The 27,591-nt window shown below is 39.8% G+C and overlaps 1 protein-coding gene across 5 annotated transcripts in view; it reads right to left on the bottom strand.

Moving 5' to 3' along the window:
- Nucleotides 1-18,230: 18,230 nt before the first annotated feature.
- LOC139755322 (uncharacterized) overlaps nucleotides 18,231-27,591 on the bottom strand; it is a 174,067-nt gene continuing 164,706 nt past the window's right edge. For all 5 annotated transcript variants that reach the window (XM_071673460.1, XM_071673463.1, XM_071673461.1 and 2 more), the window contains one exon: nucleotides 18,231-24,269. In XM_071673460.1, the coding sequence (XP_071529561.1) occupies nucleotides 23,908-24,269 (362 nt within the window). In that variant the 3' untranslated portion in view covers nucleotides 18,231-23,907. The remainder of the gene's footprint in view (nucleotides 24,270-27,591) is intronic.

The raw sequence follows: 27,591 nt of genomic DNA, 5'->3' as shown, positions 1-27,591 counted from the left end.
TATCCCATGGATGATAATCATTCGTACACATAAAAATAGAGCAAGGCATTTTAGCATTATGAATTTAATGAAAAAAAGGCATTTATGTACTCTAGTGTCATTAGTTTATAGTACTGTTGATGACAGTAGCCTGCCTGTTTATCATGTGTTGATTACTCTTGACTTTTGTTTATGAATTACTATTACAGTATATGCAGTTTTTCACTTAAAACAAAATATTGCCTAGACTATACTACCATATTTATTAGTTTATTACATTATCTCAATCTATTTTTAACATATATCTTATCCTGAAGAGATGATATTGGGTAGGCTTTTAACTCATGAAGTCATATTCATAACCTCTATTTGTATTATGGTGAAATACAACTTACTGTATAATTTTGTTGTACATGTGATGAAAGTGTTGGTACAATTTTATTACTTTGAACTAAGCATTCAGATGTTTTGTGCTATATGGTGATGATTTCTCTTGTCCAGAAAATTCACAAGAAATAGGACAATTATTAAAGCAGAAAGACTACATTCTAAAAGGATTTTATTCTTTTTTTGTAAATGGAATTGCCTAAGCCCACAAGCTATATAATATATCCTGAGATGAGCACTTTTCCTTTCATTCATGTAAGTGTCTCAAGTATGTATGGAAAGTGCTAACAATTTTTATCACTGTGGTTTACATCTTCACATTTCTTTTGTTTATAGTAATTACGAAGATATGCATTTTTTCAGTCCATAGCACATTGTTTTACGACACCATTTGTTAAAATGAATTATATTATTCTAATATGATATCAAATCGCTGTCATTGTTCAAGATTCTCCCTTTGTACTACCCTTGGATGAAGGAACAGCACATAAACGATAGTTTCTTTCATCAATCAAGAGTTTTTCTTCATATAAAAATCATACATATACAGTATTATACAATATCATTTAAACAAAATTGAGAACAAATCTTTGCTGACAATTTTATTATCCTATTTCCAAAACCATCTGAGCTGGAAATTCTCGCCACGTGAAGCAGTAAGATGCTGTAGCTGGTACCATTGAAATGGTATCGAAGTAACATTAATGGCAAGTAGTGTTACATGTATATGTAAAGCAACTTTACTAAGGCAGGAGAAGCAATTGTTTGTAAAATAAATATCTATACTCTGTAGGTGACCCAGTTCTGGTTGCAAACTCAACTAAGAGACTGGATGTTGATTCCTGAATTTGGGCAAGTATGTGAAAGGAGGAAATTGAGAATTAATATTAACAAAAGTAGGGTGATGAAGTTTATGGGGGGAAGGGGTGAGAATTTGGTGTGAGCATAAGTTGTAATGGGGAGAACCTGGAGAAATTGAGGTGCTTCAGGTACCTGGGAATGGACATAATAGTGGATGGAACCATGAAGCTGAATTGAACAACCTGGTAGGCAAGGGACAAAGGTCTGAGGTGCATTCTTTGACAAAGGTCTGAGGTGCATTAATTAAGTAGTGCCCGAAAAGAAGGTTTACTGTCTATAAAGGCAAAGATGAGTGTATTTGATATAATGATCCTTCAAATGCTGTACAGGCATGAGTCATAGACCCTAAATGCAAAGGAATGGAAGAGGGTGGACTCAATTGCCTATTTGTACTGTATGGGGAGGGAGTGTTACACTTGTTGGACCCCCATCTCCTGAGCTGTCTGCATTAACCAGGACCTCAGTCATCTTCCATTTACCTGCCACTTTTATACTACAAGAGTATTTCTTTACATTTTTCAACGTTGCTCTATTTTGTTTTACATACCTTCAACACTAAATGAGCAGTTCACTGATTTAAAGTACATGATATTTTCTCTTTTCCAAGATGGTTTTTGGAAGTGAAATGCATAAGGACAATATATGGTGTAGCGGTGGGTTTATCATGTATGGAATGGTGGTATAAGAGAAAGTTGCGGTATTATGCAGCGTATGACTAAGAGATGAACTGAGTGTGCTGAAATGGTTTGAGCAATTGGGGAGGATGAAAGATGAAAAAACTAACAGGATATACATGTCAGAAGCAAATGGAGGAAAGGGAAAAAGGAGACAGAAGATGGAAGGAGGGAGTAAAGGGGCCCAAACAGAGATAGAGAGAAATGTGGTGTACAGGGGGAGACTATCTGTCACGGGGATAACCAGGGCATACGAAGTGGTAAAGGGAAACGTGGAATATTCTGTGAACCATGGCTGTAGAGAGGGAGCTTTGGTTTTGCTGCATTATATATGACAACCATACAGTGGATGTGGGCAGTATGGGTCATTCTGGTGCAATCCCGCTAGTGTGAAACAAAAAACATGTTTACAGTTTGGGAGTCATAGATACATAGTTAAATAGGTATAACATGACCACGTCTGTTCGTGGTTACACCACGTATTAGCTTGTTGCATTGGGACTAGTTTTAGACTACGAACTTCTCCCTCCAGAGGAATCATTTCCCTGCTATTGGAAACAGGGCAACCTTGGGCTGAATGAGCCTCAAGATAGTTCCTGGGTAATACCAAAGACTTTTATAGAAAATATTTCCTAGGATAATTTTGAGTAGATATATATCGATATGTGGGAATTTGTTTTACTGTGCGAGGAGGGAGTTCTACAACTTGAATGTATATGAAACTGTATATATCATAGGAGCCTCTAGCACCATGCAAAATCATGCCCTTTTCATCAAATATTGAGGAAAGGTGTTTGACTGTTAAACAATACTCTTATGGACACATTATGTTTAAGTATGCAGGTAAACTGTATGGATACACAACATATAAGTTCCTATAACAAAAAGTTACCTGTTTCATTGTCGCCTTGTAGGATTGATTTGACCTATATCCACTAATGAAGTTTGTGAAAAAGCTCTCATGTTTGTGAACCATGTGTTCAAAAGCTCGGTTTGGTTCACTTAGTCATGGGAAATAATTACCAACTAATAATATACCTTATTTCCAATTAATTTGCCAAGTTTAAGAAAAAGAAATTGATGAAATGGTGTGGCGTGCATTTCAGTGATTTGCAAAATGATACCTACAGTATGAAGAAATTGATAAGTAAAACTCTAGATTTACCGTTTTGCATTAGCATGTTATAGTTGAGCTAATTGAAGCCCATTTCCCTGTATATAGTGCCTGAAAATTTAATTCCTTTGGATAGAATTGTAAGACGCCAGGAAAACTAGTGAGTGTCACCAGCCTGGAGGACATATGGCCACCATTTATATACATTCTGAATGTGGGAAGCTCCTCCACAGTTTACTGCTATTACACCTGAAGATTTGGAGCTGTTACCCACTGACAAGGTTTCTACAGAAACTCAACTGTCGAAGCAGGTAAGTGGGTGAAATTGGATTTATATAATTGGATTTCTATAATTTATATAATTGGATTTATGTAATAGTTATAAAATAGGGGTGTCTAAATGTGTGTGGATGTAACCAAGATGTGAAAAAAGGAGAGATAGGTAGTATGTTTGAGGAAAGGAACCTGGATGTTTTGGCTCTGAGTGAAACGAAGCTCAAGGGTAAAGGGGAAGAGTGGTTTGGGAATGTCTTGGGAGTAAAGTCAGGGGTTAGTGAGAGGACAAGAGCAAGGAAAGGAGTAGCAGTACTCCTGAAACAGGAGTTGTGGGAGTATGTGATAGAATGTAAGAAAGTAAATTCTCAATTAATATGGGTAAAACTGAAAGTTGATGGAGAGAGATGGGTGATTATTGGTGCATATGCACCTGGGCATGAGAAGAAAGATCATGAGAGGCAAGTGTTTTGGGAGCAGCTGAATGAGTGTGTTAGTGGTTTTGATGCACGAGACTGGGTTATAGTGATGGGTGATTTGAATGCAAAGGTGAGTAATGTGGCAGTTGAGGGAATAATTGGTATACATGGGGTGTTCAGTGTTGTAAATGGAAATGGTGAAGAGCTTGTAGATTTATGTGCCGGAGAAGGACTTGTGATTGGGAATACCTGGTTGAAAAAGAGAGATATACATAAGTATACGTATGTAAGTAGGAGAGATGGCCAGAGAGCGTTATTGGATTACGTGTTAATTGACAGGCGCGCGAAAGAGAGACTCTTGGATGTTAATGTGCTGAGAGATGCAACTGGAGGGATGTCTGATCATTATCTTGTGGAGGCAAAGGTGAAGATTTGTATGGGTTTTCAGAAAAGAAGAGTGAATGTTGGGGTGAAGAGGGTGGTGAGAGTAAGTGAGCTTGGGAAGGAGACTTGTGTGAGGAAGTACCAGAAGAGACTGAGTACAGAATGGAAAAAGGTGAGAACAATGGAAGTAAGGGGAGTGGGGGAGGAATGGGATGTATTTAGGGAATCAGGGATGGATTGCACAAAAGATGCTTGTGGCATGAGAAGAGTGGGAGGTGGGTTGATTAGAAAGGGTAGTGAGTGGTGGGATGAAGAAGTAAGATTATTAGTGAAAGAGAAGAGAAAGGCATTTGGACGATTTTTGCAGGGAAAAAATGCAATTGAGTGGGAGATGTATAAAAGAAAGAGACAGGAGGTCAAGAGAAAGGTGCAAGAGGTGAAAAAGAGGTTAAATGAGAGTTGGGGTGAGAGAGTATCATTAGATTTTAGGGAGAATAAAAAGATGTTCTGGAAGGAGGTAAATAAAGTGCGTAAGACAAGGGAGCAAATGGGAACTTCAGTGAAGGGCGCAAATGGGGAGGTGATAACAAGTAGTGGTGATGTGAGAAGGAGATGGAGTGAGTATTTTGAAGGTTTGTTGAATGTGTTTGATGATAGAGTGGCAGATATAGGGTGTTTTGGTCGAGGTGGTGTGCAAAGTGAGAGGGTTAGGGAAAATGATTTGGTAAACAGAGAAGAGGTAGTAAAAGCTTTGCGGAAGATGAATGCCGGCAAGGCAGCAGGTTTGGATGGTATTGCGGTGGAATTTATTAAAAAAGGGGGTGACTGTATTATTGACTGGTTGGTAAGGTTATTTAATGTATGTATGACTCATGGTGAGGTGCCTGAGGATTGGCGGAATGCGTGCATAGTGCCATTGTACAAAGGCAAAGGGGATAAGAGTGAGTGCTCAAATTTCAGAGGTATAAGTTTGTTGAGTGTTTCTGGTAAATTATATGGGAGGGTATTGATTGAGAGGGTGAAGGCATGTACAGAGCATCAGATTGAGGAAGAGCAGTGTGGTTTCAGAAGTGGTAGAGGATGTGTGGATCATGTGTTTGCTTTGAAGAATGTATGTGAGAAATACTTAGAAAAGCAAATGGATTTGTATGTAGCATTTATGGATCTGAAGAAGGCATATGATAGAGTTGATAGAGATGCTCTGTGGAAGGTACTAAGAATATATGGTGTGGGAGGCAAGTTGTTAGAAGCAGTGAAAAGTTTTTATCGAGGATGTAAGGCATGTGTACGTGTAGGAAGAGAGGAAAGTGATTGGTTCTCAGTGAATGTAGGTTTGCGGCAGGGGTGTGTGATGTCTCCATGGTTGTTTAATTTGTTTATGGATGGGGTTGTTAGGGAGGTAAATGCAAGAGTTTTGGAAAGAGGGGCAAGTATGAAGTCTGTTGTGGATGAGAGAGCTTGGGAAGTGAGTCAGTTGTTGTTCGCTGATGATACAGCGCTGGTGGCTGATTCATGTGAGAAACTGCAGAAGCTGGTGACTGAGTTTGGTAAAGTGAGTGAAAGAAGAAAGTTAAGAGTAAATGTGAATAAGAGCAAGGTTATTAGGTACAGTAGGGTTGAGGGTCAAGTCAATTGGGAGGTAAGTTTGAATGGAGAAAAACTGGAGGAAGTAAAGTGTTTTAGATATCTGGGAGTGGATCTGGCAGTGGATGGAACCATGGAAGCGGAAGTGGATCATAGGGTGGGGGAGGGGGTGAAAATCCTGGGAGCCTTGAAGAATGTGTGGAAGTCGAGAACATTATCTCGGAAAGCAAAAATGGGTATGTTTGAAGGAATAGTGGTTCCAACAATTTTGTATGGTTGCAAGGCGTGGGCTATGGATAGAGTTGTGCACAGGAGGGTGGATGTGCTGGAAATGAGATGTTTGAGGACAATGTGTGGTGTGAGGTGGTTTGATCGAGTAAGTAACGTAAGGGTAAGAGAGATGTGTGGAAATAAAAAGAGCGTGGTTGAGAGAGCAGAAGAGGGTGTTTTGAAATGGTTTGGGCACATGGAGAGAATGAGTGAGGAAAGATTGACCAAGAGGATATATGTGTCGGAGGTGGAGGGAACGAGGAGAAGTGGGAGACCAAATTGGATGTGGAAAGATGGAGTGAAAAAGATTTTGTGTGATCGGGGCTTGAACATGCAGGAGGGTGAAAGGAGGGCAAGGAATAGTGAGAATTGGATCGATGTGGTATACCGGGGTTGACATGCTGTCAGTGGATTGAATCAGGGCATGTGAAGCGTCTGGGGTAAACCACGGAAAGTTGTGTAGGTATGTATATTTGCGTGTGTGGACGTGTATGTACATACATGTGTATGGGCGTGGATTGGGCCATTTCTTTCATCTGTTTCCTTGCGCTACCTCGCAAACGCGGGAGACAGCAACAAAGCAAGAAAAAAAAAAAAAAAGAGAATAATAGATGCATAATTGGTCCAGTAAGGAAATTCATATATGTGCCGAGCAATGAGCCAACGGTGTACTTATAGTGATAGAGGCCGAGAAGCAGCGTATCAATTATTGGGAAGTTAGAATGTCTGGTGAATGGCTATTTATATGACAGATAATTCTAAGTAATCAGTCAATCTGACGAGTGTTATGTCTAAGTGGCCTCAGAGAGGTCGAAAGCACAGTATGGTTGGATGGAAATATTGTAGAAATCGACCAGTTCTCAGGATTAATGAAAACATTTTATTCTGTAGATCTTCTGTGAGAAATTGATATGTAGTATGAGCTGTAATATCTTTTCCTGTAAGGCAAGGAATCATTTGTTTTAGTAAGTTTTGCGTCGAGTCATTGATCAGAAAAGACCCAAGCAAATTACTTCAGTTCTTTATGTTCTTGCTTAAGTTTATGGCTTTTTACTAAAGTGGCACCAATCGATTTTCTTCCACACAAAACAGTTTATGTAAAGTGCTTTTGTCATGTCATTACCATGTGCTTCATGTCCCCGCCCTCTGTGTGGAGACTCCACCTTGAGGTAGTACGAGGAGCCACAGGATCCACTGGCCATGACCACCACCACCACCTACACCTACACTTGGACGTTTCTTATTTTGTTACCAGTTGTATAATTCTTCTTGTAAGTATCGTCATCTGTATTGATTATGTATTATATGTGAAATATATTATTTTGAATTGTTGATCAGTGTTTACATATGTGTAAAGGTGTTCCAGGTGACTGTGCCATTCGTAGTAAAGTCACAAAGGTGAGGTTGATCCTTGTTTTAATATTTATCAACGTAAAACGATCGTGTCACATTGTGCTTCAATATTTCAGAAAGCAGTTGTTAATCTTTTTTTTTCCATGTTTGTATTCAGTATATCAACAGGAACTTGTTCCTTTTGTTGCAGTTGGGCCTTCCTGTTGGTATACATTCTGTTTATCACCATCATGTACGTATTGCATCATTATTATGTCCACAAGGGTTTTAAATTGATATTTAGATCTTTGGAAATATTGAAGAAGTTTCTGGAGAGGATTGAATGGTAGCATTGTAATTGTTGAGTTAGGATGTCACAAAGGTTAGGGGAATGAAGAAACTTATATTAGCTTGAACTTGATAATACACTTATTTGTCGATGTTGTGCAGAATTTTTTGTGAAGAGCACACTTTTATTTATCGGTGTATAATGATGAAAATGATAATAGTGTGCCTCTTAAAGTTTGACATGCACATATTGGATTAAGTTAGAAAAAATATAATATTGAGTAGCCCAGAAGAACCTTGCTTAACCTAATCTGTCTTAACGAAACTTTTGCTTAGACAAGGTACTCTTGATTTGCATGAACACAAAAAAGTTGTTCTTAAGTAAAAAATTTTAGTATTTTTCATCACAGGTAGTAACTGTAAATGTGTAACCCAGAAGCACACTTTAATCCATGAATGTAAACAGTCTTGGTGGTTGAATATTGTAAACAGTCTCAGTGGTTGAATATCTCTGCAACTCATAGTTGAATAAAAGTAACTAATAAGTTGCATTGCAGTGGCTGACATGCAATATTTGCAGAGTATCTCTAGGATTTATCTGCGAGCGAAAGGAATCATTGTGATATCATTATCTTTTCAAGTATATTATATTCCAGTTCTGAAACAAGAAGTGTTTTGGCCTGAAAAATTTACATCATTTTCCTCAGGAAATAGATTTGTTTCATATCCTCAGTGTAGGATCTATATTTCATGCTGAATACGATTGTGGGGAAGACTGTTTGATAAGGGGCATTATGGCATGATATTAAGCATTCAAATTATTATATGACTAAAATATTACAAAGGGAATAAATGTAGTTAAAACATAATACTATGATTTGGTTTGGGCATGTGGAAATAATGCAATTAAAGTGGTTGGTGTAGAGGAAAACCATCTGTAACATAGGGAAATATAGTGGAGGATAAATAGGGAGAGATATGGTGGAAGAATTTTTGGAATGGTGTAAGTGGGTGTGCCATGTACTTACAGGGATAAGAGGAGTCTTTCGCCATGGCCACCCGTTTCATGGGAGTTTCTGGAGAGCATAGGCATCAGTAAAATATAGATTAGATAATTTGCTTTATATTTATTTGCTGTATATTAGCCAAAGGATTTTTTTTCCAGAAATGCCCTGAACTGTTTGTTATGGGTGTTATTTTTTCTGCTGAAAGTAATTTTGCTTCTAAACCTAATTTTCATGATTTATACAATTGTGGGGCAGATATATTGTTTGGGGACAATAAGTCTTGTATTAAATATTTCAGGTGTTTGCTTTGAAGAATGTATGCGAGAAATACTTAGAAAAGCAAATGGATTTGTATGTAGCATTTATGGATCTGGAGAAGGCATATGATAGAGTTGATAGAGATGCTCTGTGGAAGGTATTAAGAATATATGGTGTGGGAGGCAAGTTGTTAGAAGCAGTGAAAAGTTTTTATCGAGGATGTAAGGCATGTGTACGTGTAGGAAGAGAGGAAAGTGATTGGTTCTCAGTGAATGTAGGTTTGCGGCAGGGGTGTGTGATGTCTCCATGGTTGTTTAATTTGTTTATGGATGGGGTTGTTAGGGAGGTAAATGCAAGAGTCTTGGAAAGAGGGGCAAGTATGAAGTCTGTTGGGGATGAGAGAGCTTGGGAAGTGAGTCAGTTGTTGTTTGCTGATGATACAGCGCTGGTGGCGGATTCATGTGAGAAACTGCAGAAGCTGGTGACGGAGTTTGGTAAAGTGTGTGGAAGAAGAAAGTTAAGAGTAAATGTGAATAAGAGCAAGGTTATTAGGTACAGTAGGGTTGAGGGTCAAGTCAATTGGGAGGTGAGTTTGAATGGAGAAAAACTGGAGGAAGTGAAGTGTTTTAGATATCTGGGAGTGGATCTGTCAGCGGATGGAACCATGGAAGCGGAAGTGGATCATAGGGTGGGGGAGGGGGCGAAAATTTTGGGAGCCTTGAAAAATGTGTGGAAGTCGAGAACATTATCCCGGAAAGCAAAAATGGGTATGTTTGAAGGAATAGTAGTTCCAACAATGTTGTATGGTTGCGAGGCGTGGGCTATGGATAGAGTTGTGCGCAGGAGGATGGATGTGCTGGAAATGAGATGTTTGAGGACAATGTGTGGTGTGAGGTGGTTTGATCGAGTAAGTAACGTAAGGGTAAGAGAGATGTGTGGAAATAAAAAGAGCGTGGTTGAGAGAGCAGAAGAGGGTGTTTTGAAATGGTTTGGGCACATGGAGAGAATGAGTGAGGAAAGATTGACCAAGAGGATATATGTGTCGGAGGTGGAGGGAACGAGGAGAAGAGGGAGACCAAATTGGAGGTGGAAAGATGGAGTGAAAAGGATTTTGTGTGATCGGGGCCTGAACATGCAGGAGGGTGAAAGGAGGGCAAGGAATAGAGTGAATTGGAGCGATGTGGTATACAGGGGTTGACGTGCTGTCAGTGGATTGAATCAAGGCATGTGAAGCGTCCGGGGTAAACCATGGAAAGCTGTGTAGGTATGTATATTTGCGTGTGTGGACGTGTGTATGTACATGTGTATGGGGGGGGGTTGGGCCATTTCTTTCGTCTGTTTCCTTGCGCTACCTCGCAAACGCGGGAGACACCGACAAATTATAAAAAAAAAAAAAAATATATATATATATATATAAATATATATATATATATATATTTTTTTTTTTTTTTTTTTTTTTTTTTTTATAATTTGTGGGTGTCTCCCGCGTTTGCGAGGTAGCGCAAGGAAACAGACGAAAGAAATGGCCCAACCCCCCCCCCCCCCCATACACATGTACATACACACGTCCACACACGCAAATATACATACCTACACAGCTTTCCATGGTTTACCCCAGACGCTTCACATGCCTTGCTTCAATCCACTGACAGCACGTCAACCCCTGTATACCACATGACTCCAATTCACTCTATTTCTTGCCCTCCTTTCACCCTCCTGCATGTTCAGGCCCCGATCACACAAAATCTTTTTCACTCCATCTTTCCACCTCCAATTTGGTCTCCCTCTTCTCCTCGTTCCCTCCACCTCCGACACATATATCCTCTTGGTCAATCTCTCCTCACTCATTCTCTCCATGTGCCCAAACCATTTCAAAACACCCTCTTCTGCTCTCTCAACCAGAAGAGGGTATATATATATATATATATATATATATATATATATATATATATATATATATATATATATATATATATATAAGAGTATATATATATAAGAGTATATATATAGAAGTAAGAGTATTAGTGAAAGAGAAGAGAGAGGCATTTGGACGATTTTTGCAGGGAAAAAATGCAATTGAGTGGGAGAAGTATAAAAGAAAGAGACAGGAGGTCAAGAGAAAGGTGCAAGAGGTGAAAAAAAGGGCAAATGAGAGTTGGGGTGAGAGACTATCAGTAAATTTTAGGGAGAATAAAAAGATGTTCTGGAAGGAGGTAAATAGGGTGCGTAAGACAAGGGAGCAAATGGGAACTTCAGTGAAGGGCGTAAATGGGGAGGTGATAACAAGTAGTGGTGATGTGAGAAGGAGATGGAATGAGTATTTTGAAGGTTTGTTGAATGTGTCTGATGACAGAGTGGCAGATATAGGGTGTTTGGGTCGAGGTGGTGTGCAAAGTGAGAGGGTTAGGGAAAATGATTTGGTAAACAGAGAAGAGGTAGTAAAAGCTTTGCGGAAGATGAAAGCCGGCAAGGCAGCAGGTTTGGATGGTATTGCAGTGGAATTTATTAAAAAAGGGGGTGACTGTATTGTTGACTGGTTGGTAAGGTTATTTAATGTATGTATGACTCATGGTGAGGTGCCTGAGGATTGGCGGAATGCGTGCATAGTGCCATTGTACAAAGGCAAAGGGGATAAGAGTGAGTGCTCAAATTACAGAGGTATAAGTTTGTTGAGTATTCCTGGTAAATTATATGGGAGGGTACTGATTGAGAGGGTGAAGGCATGTACAGAGCATCAGATTGGGGAAGAGCAGTGTGGTTTCAGAAGTGGTAGAGGATGTGTGGATCAGGTGTTTGCTTTGAAGAATGTATGTGAGGAATACTTAGAAAAGCAAATGGATTTGTATGTAGCATTTATGGATCTGGAGAAGGCATATGATAGAGTTGATAGAGATGCTCTGTGGAAGGTATTAAGAATATATGGTGTGGGAGGCAAGTTGTTAGAAGCAGTGAAAAGTTTTTATCGAGGATGTAAGGCATGTGTACGTGTAGGAAGAGAGGAAAGTGATTGGTTCTCAGTGAATGTAGGTTTGCGGCAGGGGTGTGTGATGTCTCCATGGTTGTTTAATTTGTTTATGGATGGGGTTGTTAGGGAGGTAAATGCAAGAGTTTTGGAAAGAGGGGCAAGTATGAAGTCTGTTGGGGATGAGAGAGCTTGGGAAGTGAGTCAGTTGTTGTTCGCTGATGATACAGCGCTGGTGGTGGATTCATGTGAGAAACTGCAGAAGCTGGTGACGGAGTTTGGTAAAGTGTGTGGAAGAAGAAAGTTAAGAGTAAATGTGAATAAGAGCAAGGTTATTAGGTACAGTAGGGTTGAGGGTCAAGTCAATTGGGAGGTGAGTTTGAATGGAGAAAAACTGGAGGAAGTGAAGTGTTTTAGATATCTGGGAGTGGATCTGTCAGCGGATGGAACCATGGAAGCGGAAGTGGATCATAGGGTGGGGGAGGGGGCGAAAATTTTGGGAGCCTTGAAAAATGTGTGGAAGTCGAGAACATTATCCCGGAAAGCAAAAATGGGTATGTTTGAAGGAATAGTGGTTCCAACAATGTTGTATGGTTGCGAGGCGTGGGCTATGGATAGAGTTGTGAGCAGGAGGATGGATGTGCTGGAAATGAGATGCTTGAGGACAATGTGTGGTGTGAGGTGGTTTGATCGAGTAAGTAACGTAAGGGTAAGAGAGATGTGTGGAAATAAAAAGAGCGTGGTTGAGAGAGCAGAAGAGGGTGTTTTGAAATGGTTTGGGCACATGGAGAGAATGAGTGAGGAAAGATTGACCAAGAGGATATATGTGTCGGAGGTGGAGGGAACGAGGAGAAGAGGGAGACCAAATTGGAGGTGGAAAGATGGAGTGAAAAGGATTTTGTGTGATCGGGGCCTGAACATGCAGGAGGGTGAAAGGAGGGCAAGAAATAGAGCGAATTGGAGTGATGTGGTATACAGGGGTTGACGTGCTGTCAGTGGATTGAACCAAGGCATGTGAAGCGTCCGGGGTAAACCATGGAAAGCTGTGTAGGTATGTATATTTGCGTGTGTGGACGTGTGTATGTACATGCGTATGGGGGGGGGTTGGGCCATTTCTTTCGTCTGTTTCCTTGCGCTACCTTGCAAACGCGGGAGACAGCGACAAAGTATAAAAAAAAAAAAAAAAAAAATATATATATATATATATATATATATATATATATATATATATATATATATATATATATATATTTTCTTCTTTCTTTCAAACTATTCGCCATTTCCCGCGTTAGCGAGGTAGCGTTAAGAACAGAGGACCGGGCCTTTAAGGGAATATCCTCACGTGGCCCCCTTCTCTGTTCCTTCTTTTGGAAAATGATAATAATAAAGGGGTTGTTATTCCATGTGTGGAGATGGGAATGAATAAAGGCAGACAGTATGAATTATGTACATGTGTATATATGTATTTGTCTGTGTGTATATATATATGTATTATATATATGTCTTGCAACTATGGGCTATGGATAGAGTTGTGTGCAGGAGGGTGGATGTGCTGGAAATGAGATGTTTGAGGACAATATGTGGTGTGTGGTGGTTTGATCGAGTAAGTAATGTAAGGGTAAGAGAGATGTGTGGAAATAAAGAGAGCGTGGTTGAGAGAGCAGAAGAGGGTGTTTTGAAATGGTTTGGGCACATGGAGAGAATGAGTGAGGAAAGATTGACCAAGAGGATATATGTCGGAGGTGGAAAGATGGAGTGAAAAAGATTTTGAGTGATCGGGGCCTGAACATGCAGGAGGGTGAATGGCAGGCAAGTAATAGAGTGAATTGGATCGAGGTGGTATACCGGGGTTGACGTGCTGTCAATGGATTGAATCAGGGCATGTGAAGCGTCTGGGGTAAACCATGGAAAGTTCTGTGGGGCCTGGATGTGGAAAGGGAGCTGTGGTTTTGGGCATTATTGCATGACAGCTAGAGACTGAGTGTGAACGAATGGGGCCTTTGTTGTCTTTTCCTAGCGCTACCTCACACACATGAGGGGGGAGGGGGATGTTATTCCATGTGGGGCGAGGTGGCGATGGGAATGAATAAAGGCAGACAGTGTGAATTGTGTGCATGTGTATATATGTATGTGTCCATGTGTGTATATATATATGTGTACATTGAGATGTATGGGTATGTATATTTGCTTGTGTGGATGTGTATGTATATACATGTGTATGGTGGTGGGTTGGGCCATTTCTTTCGTCTGTTTCCTTGCGCTACCTCACAAACACGGGAGACAGCGACAAAGCAAAATAAATTGAAATAAATTGATATGTATATATATATATATATATATATATATATATATATATATATATATATATATATATATATATTTTTTTTTTTTTTTTTTTTTTTTTCTTCTGTGGGTAAGTTAGAAGCATTATGATATATTTGACATTTATCATTTCAGGTGTAGAGGTCTTTCATTATTCTGGAGAGGAGAGAGAGAGAGAGAGAGAGAGAGAGAGAGAGAGAGAGAGAGAGAGAGAGAGAGAGAGAGAGAGTTGAAAAATACTTCTTTAGAAAACAGATTTGCTCTATAACCCCAATATGTGGCCCACTTTTCATGCTACTCATTAAATTGTTGGAGTGAAGTTAGGTGGAATGTTATCAATATGATGATTGATGGAGGGTGATGATTTTGATACTAAATGAAAGAGTAAGGTTTCCTTTTGAAAGAGATAAGTTGTTTCATTGAAATATGTTTGAGAGTAATTATTAGTAGTTAGGATACTAAAGTTTAGAAAGTAATGGTCATTCTTTAAACCTGAGAGTTAGGTCATGGAAGACAAAAGTTAAGAGTTGTATTGACACATGATTAGAAAAAGTTAATGATAAAATGTAGAAGTTTATGTAGAAGTTTATGCATTGAAGTCAGTTTTCCCAGTCCTGTGTTAGTTTTCTAGGCATAGGTGGATAAAAAGGTTTCTTTTGGGATAAAATTAATAGCATCCTTTTGTAGAAAATATGAAACATGAAAATATGATTGTATGTGAAGGGATTTGAAGAGTGGATGGATGAAGGATGGTTAACATGATCGTCATGATTTTGTACAATTCGTAATGTCCTTATCACTTATGTTTTGTCTCCACAGGTATTTCAGTGGCTTTTAGCATTTATAGTTGGATGCAGCAAGAGCATTAATGGGTTAATCCCCTTTTGTGGCAATATTAGTATCATGTGCTTCTTGGGTGCTGTGGCACCTTTGTCATTGACACTGCTGTCTTTGTTTCACTGCTTTTGTTTGGTGTTGCTTTTAAAGAGCAATACTGATGTGTCACAATAAATGGATACTTATTTTATGGTGCCTAGTATTTTTTTTTCAAAACTTGTGTATGCTGACAATTTGTTGCATATGGCACTGTTGTTTTGTGGTGCTACTTGTATTTTTATGGTGTATCTGATATATGGCAATACTGGTGTTGTGTTGGGTTGGCTTTGCAAGTGCTATTTGTAACTGCAGGAGTTTGAGTTAAACTGCTAGTTTTGTTTGGCACTGCTTGCAGAATGCTATTATTGTTTATGTTTTTTTTTTTTTTTTTTTTTTATACTTTGTCGCTGTCTCCCGCGTTTGCGAGGTAGCGCAAGGAAACAGACGAAAGAAATGGCCCAACCCCCCCCCCATACACATGTACATACACACGTCCACACACGCAAATATACATACCTACACAGCTTTCCATGGTTTACCCCGGACGCTTCACATGCCCTGATTCAATCCACTGACAGCACGTCAACCCCTGTATACCACATTGCTCCAATTCACTCTATTCCTTGCCCTCCTTTCACCCTCCTGCATGTTCAGGCCCCGATCACACAAAATCCTTTTCACTCCATCTTTCCACCTCCAATTTGGTCTCCCTCTTCTCCTCGTTCCCTCCACCTCCGACACATATATCCTCTTGGTCAATCTTTCCTCACTCATTCTCTCCATGTGCCCAAACCATTTCAAAACACCCTCTTCTGCTCTCTCAACCACGCTCTTTTTATTTCCACACATCTCTCTTACCCTTACGTTACTTACTCGATCAAACCACCTCACACCACACATTGTCCTCAAACATCTCATTTCCAGCACATCCACCCTCCTGCGCACAACTCTATCCATAGCCCACGCCTCGCAACCATACAACATTGTTGGAACTACTATTCCTTCAAACATACCCATTTTTGCTTTCCGGGATAATGTTCTCGACTTCCACACATTTTTCAAGGCTCCCAAAATTTTCGCCCCCTCCCCCACCCTATGATCCACTTCCGCTTCCATGGTTCCATCCGCTGACAGATCCACTCCCAGATATCTAAAACACTTCACTTCCTCCAGTTTTTCTCCATTCAAGCTCACCTCCCAATTGACTTGACCCTCAACCCTACTTTACCTAATAACCTTGCTCTTATTCACATTTACTCTTAACTTTCTTCTTCCACACACTTTACCAAACTCAGTCACCAGCTTCTGCAGTTTCTCACATGAATCCGCCACCAGCGCTGTATCATCAGCGAACAACAACTGACTCACTTCCCAAGCTCTCTCATCCCCAACAGACTTCATACTTGCCCCTCTTTCCAAGACTCTTGCATTTACCTCCCTAACAACCCCATCCATAAACAAATTAAACAACCATGGAGACATCACACACCTCTGCCGCAAACCTACATTCACTGAGAACCAATCACTTTCCTCTCTTCCTACACGTACACACGCCTTACATCCTCGATAAAAACTTTTCACTGCTTCTAACAACTTGCCTCCCACACCATATATTCTTAATACCTTCCACAGAGCATCTCTATCAACTCTATCATATGCCTTCTCCAGATCCATAAATGCTACATACAAATCCATTTGCTTTTCTAAGTATTTCTCACATACATTCTTCAAAGCAAACACCTGATCCACACATCCTCTACCACTTCTGAAACCACACTGCTCTTCCCCAATCTGATGCTCTGTACATGCCTTCACCCTCTCAATCAATACCCTCCCATATAATTTACCAGGAATACTCAACAAACTTATACCTCTGTAATTTGAGCACTCACTCTTATCCCCTTTGCCTTTGTACAATGGCACTATGCACGCATTCCGCCAATCCTCAGGCACCTCACCATGAGTCATACATACATTAAATAACCTTACCAACCAGTCAACAATACCGTCACCCCCTTTTTTAATAAATTCCACTGCAATACCATCCAAACCTGCTGCCTTGCCGGCTTTCATCTTCCGCAAGATGGGTGATGGGTGATTTGAATGCAAAGGTGAGTAATGTGACAGTTGAGGGAATAATTGGTATGCATGGGGTGTTCAGTGTTGTAAATGGAAATGGTGAAGAGCTTGTAGATTTATGTGCTGAAAAAGGACTGTTGATTGGGAATACCTGGTTTAAAAAGCGAGATATACATAAGTATACTTATGTAAGTAGGAGAGATGGCCAGAGAGCGTTATTGGATTACGTGTTAATTGACAGGCGTGCGAAAGAGAGACTTGTGGATGTCAATGTGCTGAGAGGTGCAACTGGAGGGATGTCTGATCATTATCTTGTGGAGGCTAAGGTGAAGATTAGTATGGGTTTTCAGAAAAGAAGAGTGAATGTTGGGGTGAAGAAGGTGGTGAGAGTAAGTGAGCTTGGGAAGGAGACCTGTGTGAAGAAGTATCAGGAGAGACTGTGTACAGAATGGAAAAAGGTGAGAACAATGGAAGTAAGGGGAGTGGGGGAGGAATGGGATGTATTTAGGGAATCAGTGATGGATTGCGCAAAAGATGCTTGTGGCATGAGAAGAGTGGGAGGTGGGCTGTTTAGAAAGGGTAGTGAGTGGTGGGATGAAGAAGTAAGAGTATTAGTGAAAGAGAAGAGAGAGGCATTTGGACGATTTTTGCAGGGAAAAAATGCAATTGAGTGGGAGAAGTATAAAAGAAAGAGACAGGAGGTCAAGAGAAAGGTGCAAGAGGTGAAAAAAAGGGCAAATGAGAGTTGGGGTGAGAGACTATCAGTAAATTTTAGGGAGAACAAAAAGATGTTCTGGAAGGAGGTAAATAGGGTGCGTAAGACAAGGGAGCAAATGGGAACTTCAGTGAAGGGCGTAAATGGGGAGGTGATAACAAGTAGTGGTGATGTGAGAAGGAGATGGAATGAGTATTTTGAAGTTTTGTTGAATGTGTCTGATGACAGAGTGGCAGATATAGGGTGTTTGGGTCGAGGTGGTGTGCAAAGTGAGAGGGTTAGGGAAAATGATTTGGTATTGTTTATGTACAGCATTGATTTGTTCTGGTGATATTGTTGCAAAATGCGGTGGCAGTGATGTGATGTTTTGGGTGTTTCTGAAAGGTACCACTATTATTGCTTTGCTAATCTATTAGTAGTACTTGGTATACTGGGTTATGAAATAATTTAGTTCATGTATTTTTATTATAAGCCAATTTACACAAATACAGCTGCATACATAACAGGCAACCAATACAATACACTGGGCAAATAGTGTGTGGAGGTTTGACTTGATATTAGCAGTCGGCACTGTGAAATTGTCTCAAAATTCCATCATTTATGTTAGTGGGGAAAGTACATAATCTTTGTGTCAGTAGATTATAACCAACTGTTCACAGTAACAACAAATGTGTCATAATATTTTAACAACTCAGGCTATGCAAGTTCTTGAAAGTTTTATTTTATATAATCTGGTATGTTAACCAGTATCATTTTATACTATTTTACATAGGGCAATAAAAGTGTAAAACTATAAGGCAGATTATGTAAATTTTATGCAACTCATAAGCTTCTCAATTAAATGTAAATATTTTGTACTTTTTTCAGGAATAACAGATAGTATCAGATTTTATAAAATGAAAAACCAGTAAACCACATAATATGGTTTACAAGATTTGATATTTCCAGTTACCATATTGTCATTATTCCTGTTTGCTTACAATGCTTTACTTGTTCTGCCGAACAGAAATGATGCTCTGATCAATTCATTGATAGCATCATCACAGCCAGTGATGACCAAGTTGCATAAGCATTTTGGAACCTTGTCAGATGACATTCAAATATTTGCTGAGGGAGGCCACACACTAGAGGGAAATCAGAAAAGTATCACAGATTATGCTTATAGAGATCCGTTTTGTATTATGGGTGTTGAAAGAGTTTTCTATGAAACCAGAAGGTTTAAAGTCTTGAGTTTTATATGACTATTATAGTGTTTTCAGTTGAAGATAAGTTTACACTTAGTATCGGTTCATGTCCACAGATGTTTTTGAGGTTTTTACTATACGATTGATATATATTCCCAGATCTGAGTGGTTGTCAAATCGCAGTCATAACAGTCCCTTTCTGATCTTTGGGTATTACTTTGATCTGCTCTTATGAACTGTCTCTGTGTGTCCTTGCTACCAAGACTTGGACCTGAGGCATGAATTTGGTTGCTGCTTTTCATGTTTGTGTGTGTGGACTAACCTTTTGAGGATTTGAAGTATGATTCCTCCTTCTCTTGAACAGCTCTCTGAAATTCTCTTACTCTACTCATTTTTTGCCTACAACCTTTCTATCTTAGGGCTAGGTTTACAACACCTATGGAGTCCTGATTGATTTCTACTTTCTTTTTCTATTACTTTCACCTAAGAAGGCCTTTGATTATGGCATGTTTTTACCCATGTCATGTTGGTCATTTTCAATTTGAAAAAAAAAGGATTACAGAAATGCTTTCATGTGAAGAACCTGCCCAATCTGATAGCAATGAGAAAAATTTCACTGATCATGACTGTGAACCTTTGTACTATAATGCTTTAAATTCTGAGAAAATATTTCCTTTTCTTTGTTTTTAGCTGAATCAATTGCTAAGAATAACAAAATCTTCCTCGTCTCTTCTCAGCCTGTTTTTATGTCTATAATCCTCTGGTTTGTTTAGTGTTCAAACAGGTGACTTGTCAGAGACCATAAACATTAAGTGATCCTCTAGTGTGTTACTTGCTTCAGAAGCCATTTATATTCCTGACATGAAGTGTGTAGCCTAGCTGCTATGCCACTCATGTATGTTTGGCCTTTAGTGGCCTGGTCACTTGTCTTGAAACTACACCATACTTTACGTGAAGAACAAAGGATATGTTTGATGCATCAGTTTTCAAAATGAGTTATTAGATCATAAGGCCACACATGACAGGAGCTGTGCTTCTCATTCGCCCAATCATTTAACACCTCAACTGCCAGCAGGAGGTGAACTTCCAATATCATTGATCACTTACATTTTTAGCACTAATGCTAGTGTTGGAAAAGAACCAGTGTCCTCTTAAGATTCATATTGGTTGTCTTGCATTCTCTTTATTTCTTACCTCTTCGATAAGAGCATTAATTCGAGGCTTTCCTAACAAACTAGAGCACCTGTCTAAGCACTAGTGCAACCTGATGAAATCAGCAAGCGACAATTGCTGCAGGATCAAAGAATTACTGGTGTGTGTGTGTGTGTGTGTGTGTGTGTGTGTGTGTTAAAGGTGAGACTATTGCCACAGTCCTAAGACTTGAGGTATATTGTCAGGTTTGTGGCATCCAGAAGCAACATGGCTAGTGAAACAGGAACCAAGTAAAACCACACCTTAGTCTGCAAAAATGGTACAAAATAGAGTGACTGAGCCTACAATTTGTATTTAAATAGTTGTCTTACAAAACTAGTCATTCATAATCCCTCTAAGCTTTTTTCAATCTGTGTAGATGACCTTCTGACTTAGACTATCTCACCCACAGTATAACTTGTACATTAGGATATGAAATACTTGTGTTACTATGTACACAGGACACGTTTAGCTGTAAGAATATACAGTGTGTACAAACCCGAGCTGGAACATCATACACATGCCCCCTCTCACAATGTAACTTCGAGGCAAGGCCAAAAAATACCATCCCCTCAGAGAATGTGTTAATGTGACTGATTAATCAGAAAGTTGCACACAATGTTCATTGACGACTGAGAAAAAAAATTCTACTAGCTACCATCACCAAGACCTCCTCATGTACTGGTTTGCTGAGCACATCCTTGACATGTGACTAACACAGCTTTTAATCTTGATAGTATGATAATATAATGTATTAATATATTAAGGTTTATTTAGAAATTTAATGTTTCCAATTTAATGTCATTTGTCAAGGGCTTAGGACCCAGTAACTTAAAAAATTTCTAGGTCAGTTTCTACCTTTATCTGCTCATTCAAGTTCCACATTTTATTAGTTTACATAGGTTTCATTACCAAATTTATAGACTCATTTTATTTTGAAGCTAAAACTGTTGCCAAAAATTAATGACTTGAAATATTCTAATTAAAGGGGATGTCACAAAGTTAAACTATTAGAGCATAGAGTTAATATATAGAAAAAATTTCTTGTTATTTGTTGCTTCATTTTCTAAACCTCTTGAAGTTTTATTTATTCAAAAACAAGTGCATTTGTCATGGGCTAAACATGGAAAGTTTTCTTGATGCTTATTACTGGTAATAAACTGTGGGTTAAAATGCTTTGGCTATCTCTGGAGTGTCATGAAATCCATGCCCAATCTTGGCTTCTGTCTTGTTGGACCTACTCAATCCATGCCCAATTTTGGCCTCTCATAGCACGTACCCTCACTTCCAGGTTCTAACATATTCATTTTACCTGCATCTTGTATAGATTACTTTCCCCAGAACTACATACAAGTTAGCTGTATGCTTGGCACACAGACATTTGCAAACCTTGGACTCTTTGATCATGAGGCAGAATCACTAAATTTTCAGCAATTGTAGAGGGTCTTTTTCCAAGTGTCAGCCATGCTGATCTACAAAATTTCACAAATGATATTGGAAAGCCACAGACTGAGGAACAATTTTTAAATAAAATTGGTGTACCTTTTGGTAGTGTTCATGAGGTTCAGAAAGAAAAATAAGTTCCAGCATTAATTAAAGGCATGTCATAAGATCATGATAACAATGTGTACCCTGGTGACGTGGATATTTTGAATACATGTGGATATGTATCAAAGAAAATATCTTTTCAGTGATTTTTTGTGCAGTAGCGACTGTATGGCTGTATGGTGTAGAGTGTTTGTGTGTGTATGATGCGATGTGATTTATAGTATAGTGTAGCAGTATCAGTGTGGTGTGTTATGAAGTAGTTTAAGCATATGACTGTGTAGTGACTTAATTATAACATGCATCTCCATTGTAAAGGAGTATTGTTGTGGTAATGATGTGTGGTGTGTGTTTATGTTATTCATACCTGATCTTGAAATCCAATTGTGGTTTATCTCAACATATCACACGACATAAAATCATGTAGGAGTATGCAAGAACAGTATGCGACTCCTCCCTCCTTTTTAACACGTCTCTTCAGCAGTTGTAGTTCAGAAGGCATGACTTGATGACTGGTTCTGTCATGTGGCAACCTCATTCTCAGAAGTGGACTTCAAGTTTTAGTATTTTATTTTGAAAGAAACATGTAGCAGCACCAAAACTTAACACCAGCAGCTGTTCACACCTGGCAGAATCCTCGACCTATTCACTTGACAGTCTGCTATCAATACCATTATACAGATACCTCTGTTATGTTGCCTGAACAGGCAGACTTGGCCCATAATGTTCAAGATAGAGGAAGAGACCACTGCCTCACTTGGTAGGCAAAGCCTGTACTGTTCTAGGTACGGTATGTCTTTAGCATATTGCCTCACTAGTTGCACTCTTCAGCCAATTCAATCACCATCTTGTCCTGCATTTTCCCAAACTTCAAAGAAAGCAGAGCAGTAATGGCATTATGACCATAAAAGGTACAATATCCACCACCTGCTGTACTATAGGACATGATAGGCAATGTTGGTGACCAAAGTAACTAGTGTACATCATGTCTTGCTGTCTCAGCTTGCATCATGTGCAAGGATGTGTCATGTTACACATTGTTGCTAGATGACATGACTGAATATGATACTAGTCTACCAGTGAGGAATGTGTTGTTGTCAACTACAGTTGGCAAATCGTGGAAAAATTGTGTCAAATAGTAAAAGACGTCAGTTTTTGCAGTTGCGACATACGTCTTTCATATTGGTAGAAACAATCTACTCTGCTCATGACTCATCCTTGGCATGACTCATCCTTGGCCCTCCCCTAGGCTTAAGGAACAATACAATATTAGGTATAATCTGGCTTCTTTAACAATGAACAACAAACAATTTCTTGAAGGTACCTGTTAACACTGCCACAGCTTTTTTCCATCTTTGATTCCAATATAAAACAATCACTATAAACTTCCTAAAACACAGTGCACACAGCCTCCACATTGCCGTAATGGGTTACATACCTGCAATGTTCTGTACTGTATAAGAATTACTGACAAGAAGTCTTTTTTTATACCTTTTTTAGCCACAATGTAGGTTTCAAGGGGTCTGATATTTAGAAAAGTCAGTGTAGGACTTAAGCCTCATATCCAATATATTTATAGTCTGTGTGCTGGTTATGGCTTCCAGTACACTGCACATACAACAGAAGCACAATTTATAATACATCTTTGGTGATGGTCCAATGCCTATGGACCGACTTATACCACCCCTTTACATTATGATATAATCTGTGCACTATTACTTCCTTCTTTACAGTAAAACTTGTTTACATTATAGTTACAGTATATTAAAAGTTATGTATATTTATACATATATAGAGCTGCCATTATATTTATTTACATTTTTTAAGACAGGAAGTAAATGTTATCAGGTAACAGCAGGTATAAGAAAGACGAGAAAACATTTGAGTAACGACTAGAGTTTAGAAAATGTTATTGATTTCATAGTAAAATAGACTAGATACAAAATATATATTAGGCTGAATCAAGGTATGTATATGCAGATGTGCTTATGAATGACAATGAATATTCATTACGGTTATTTAGTTGAATATAATTGCCTATGTGGACTGTACAAGGATGTGGAAGTCTTTGTAAGTATATGGAAACCAGTTCATGTATGTGAGTGTATGGGTTTTATGTAAATGTAAGCCCACTGTCTGCATGAGTGGATGTCCCAGCTATATAATGAATGCAATTGTCTGTGTACACATAGAAGGAGAGCACTTAGTGAAGGAGCTTGTAGAGGACACCCAGCACCAAGACAGTGACCAGGGCTAACACGACAATGGTGATGATCTTGGCAAAAGTGTTCATGTTGTGCTCTGCCTCCATATAAGGGTCCCGTGGCTTGGGCCGGTCGATCGAGTTCTGCACTAACGTTGGGAAGGCCAGTTTCTGGGTGAAGGAGAGCTTAGGCACGGGCTCAGGTAGATAGGGCATGTGATGGAGGGTACCAGGACCTAGCTGGGCTGGGTCGTAGTCAAAGGAGTCATAGTCATAGTCCATACTGAAATAGGGGTTGAGGGAGCGTGCCAGAGAACGAAGGCTTAGGAGAGAAGGTCGCCGAGAGCGTTGAGAGTCATGGCCTGTGGAAGGACATGACACATGGTTACAACTGTTATGTATAACATGCAGATATTCAGATAATGCAACAGGCACATACTGGACCGCAAAATGTTTCCCAACTACCTCTGCAATATTTTTTCCTTTAGTTGCTTACATTCTAATCATGGCTTAGGGACCATCAGAAGGCCCGGATTTCATAAGTTTAGGAAGTCGGCTTCTGCTAGATAAATAGGTGTCTGGTGCAAACTGGGATAAATGTGTCCTGCTGGTCATCGATCCTGACACAGGCAACCATTATGGAGTTAAAAACCATAGTAAACTGAGCAAACATAACAACCACCATCTACCTGGGAAACAAACACCCAACACCAGCACAATGAAACAAACCTTTACATACAATCTCATTCCAATATGCTTGGGACTCAGTTTTTGCTCTAGTACTAGACCCTTCACCTAAACCATTCCTAAACATCAATCCCAAGCTGAAATTAAAAGCCTACCCCTGCCTCTCACTTCAGCAACCTCTACTTCCCCCACCCCTACAAACGTAACAGTGACCAATCATGTACACAGAAATGAACCAACAAACACTGAACAACTGGCCTTCCAGCTCAAACACAACCCTACCAGACATCCATCCGAAACCATATTTTCCAGACTAACTCAAGTCGCACTTTCCTGTCTATTCTTTGGACGTCTAGCATTTTCCTGCAACTCTGCTTTTTTATTTGTGGGACCTTTTCTATTAGCTCTTTGTGATTCTTAACGTGCAGTGACCAAACCCAAGATACATATTCGTTTTGGCTTTATGTAGCATATGAACAGCTTGCCAAATGTGTGTGTGTTACCGAACTCTGCCTATTAATCATGACTACACTGCGTGCGAATAGGTCATCTTTGGTGAAATTTATCGTCTTTGAAGGTACAGGAATACAGCTCCCATTTCCCTGCTACTGGGAGCTGCCTAAAAGGGGAGGGAGCAGGAGGCTGGAAATCCTCCCCTCTCTTTTTTTTTCCAAAAGAAGAAACAGAGAAGAGGGCCAGGTGAGGATATTCCCTCAAAGGCCCAGTCCTCATCCTCTGTTCTTAACGCTACCTCGCTAATGCGGGAAATGGCGATATATATATAATATATATATATATATATATATATATATATATATATATATATATATTTTTTTTTTTTTTTTATACTTTGTCGCTGTCTCCCGCGTTTGCGAGGTAGCGCAAGGAAACAGACGAAAGAAATGGCCCAACCCCCCCCCCCATACACATGTACATACACACGTCCACACACGCAAATATACATACCTACACAGCTTTCCATGGTTTACCCCAGACGCTTCACATGCCTTGCTTCAATCCACTGACAGCACGTCAACCCCTGTATACCACATCACTCCAATTCACTCTATTTCTTGCCCTCCTTTCACCCTCCTGCATGTTCAGGCCCCGATCACACAAAATCTTTTCACTCCATCTTTCCACCTCCAATTTGGTCTCCCTCTTCTCCTCGTTCCCTCCACCTCCGACACATATATCCTCTTGGTCAATCTCTCCTCACTCATTCTCTCCATGTGCCCAAACCATTTCAAAACACCCTCTTCTGCTCTCTCAACCACGCTCTTTTTATTTCCACACATCTCTCTTACCCTTACGTTACTTACTCGATCAAACCACCTCACACCACACATTGTCCTCAAACATCTCATTTCCAGCACATCCATCCTCCTGCGCACATCTCTATCCATAGCCCACGCCTCGCAACCATACAGCATTGTTGGAACCACTATTCCTCAAACATACCCATTTTTGCTTTCCGAGATAATGTTCTCGACTTCCACACATTTTTCAAGGGCTCCCAAAATTTTCGCCCCCTCCCCCACCCTATGATCCACTTCCGCTTCCATGGTTCCATCCGCTGACAGATCCACTCCCAGATATCTAAAACACTTCACTTCCTCCAGTTTTTCTCCATTCAAACTCACCTCCCAATTGACTTGACCCTCACCCCTACTGTACCTAATAACCTTGCTCTTATTCACATTTACTCTCAACTTTCTTCTTCCACACACTTTACCAAACTCAGTCACCAGCTTCTGCAGTTTCTCACATGAATCAGCCACCAGCGCTGTATCATCAGCGAACAACAATTGACTCACTTCCCAAGCTCTCTCATCCCCAACAGACTTCATACTTGCCCCTCTTTCCAGGACTCTTGCATTTACCTCCTTTACAACCCCATCCATAAACAAATTAAACAACCATGGAGACATCACACACCCCTGCCGCAAACCTACATTCACTGAGAACCAATCACTTTCCTCTCTTCCTACACGTACACATGCCTTACATCCTCGATAAAAACTTTTCACTGCTTCTAACAACTTGCCTCCCACACCATATATTCTTAATACCTTCCACAGAGCATCTCTATCAACTCTATCATATGCCTTCTCCAGATCCATAAATGCTACATACAAATCCATTTGCTTTCTAAGTATTTCTCACATACATTCTTCAAAGCAAACACCTGATCCACACATCCTCTACCACTTCTGAAACCGCACTGCTCTTCCCCAATCTGATGCTCTGTACATGCCTTCACCCTCTCAATCAATACCCTCCCATATAATTTACCAGGAATACTCAACAAACTTATACCTCTGTAATTTGAGCACTCACTCTTATCCCCTTTGCCTTTGTACAATGGCACTATGCACGCATTCCGCCAATCCTCAGGCACCTCACCATGAGTCATACATACATTAAATAACCTTACCAACCAGTCAACAATACAGTCACCCCCTTTCTTAATAAATTCCACTGCAATACCATCCAAACCTGCTGCCTTGCCGGCTTTCATCTTCCGCAAAGCTTTTACTACCTCTTCTCTGTTTACCAAATCATTTTCCCTAACCCTCTCACTTTGCACACCACCTCGACCAAAACACCCTATATCTGCCACTCTGTCATCAGACACATTCAACAAACCTTCAAAATACTCATTCCATCTCCTTCTCACATCACCGCTACTTGTTATCACCTCCCCATTTACGCCCTTCACTGAAGTTCCCAATACTCCTGAAACAGGAGTTGTGGGAGTATGTGATAGAATGTAAGAAAGTAAATTCTCGATTAATATGGGTAAAATTGAAAGTTGATGGAGAGAGGTGGGTGATTATTGGTGCATATGCACCTGGGCATGAGAAGAAAGATCATGAGAGGCAAGTGTTTTGGGAGCAGCTAAATGAGTGTGTTAGCGGTTTTGATGCACGAGACCGGGTTATAGTGATGGGTGATTTGAATGCAAAGGTGAGTAATGTGGCAGTTGAGGGAATA

Source organism: Panulirus ornatus, chromosome 19 (genome assembly GCF_036320965.1).
Source record: "Panulirus ornatus isolate Po-2019 chromosome 19, ASM3632096v1, whole genome shotgun sequence".
Taxonomy (NCBI): Eukaryota; Metazoa; Arthropoda; class Malacostraca; order Decapoda; family Palinuridae; genus Panulirus; species Panulirus ornatus.
The sequence above is the reverse complement of the archived record's forward strand: the minus strand, read 5'-3'. Positions and strand labels throughout refer to the sequence as shown.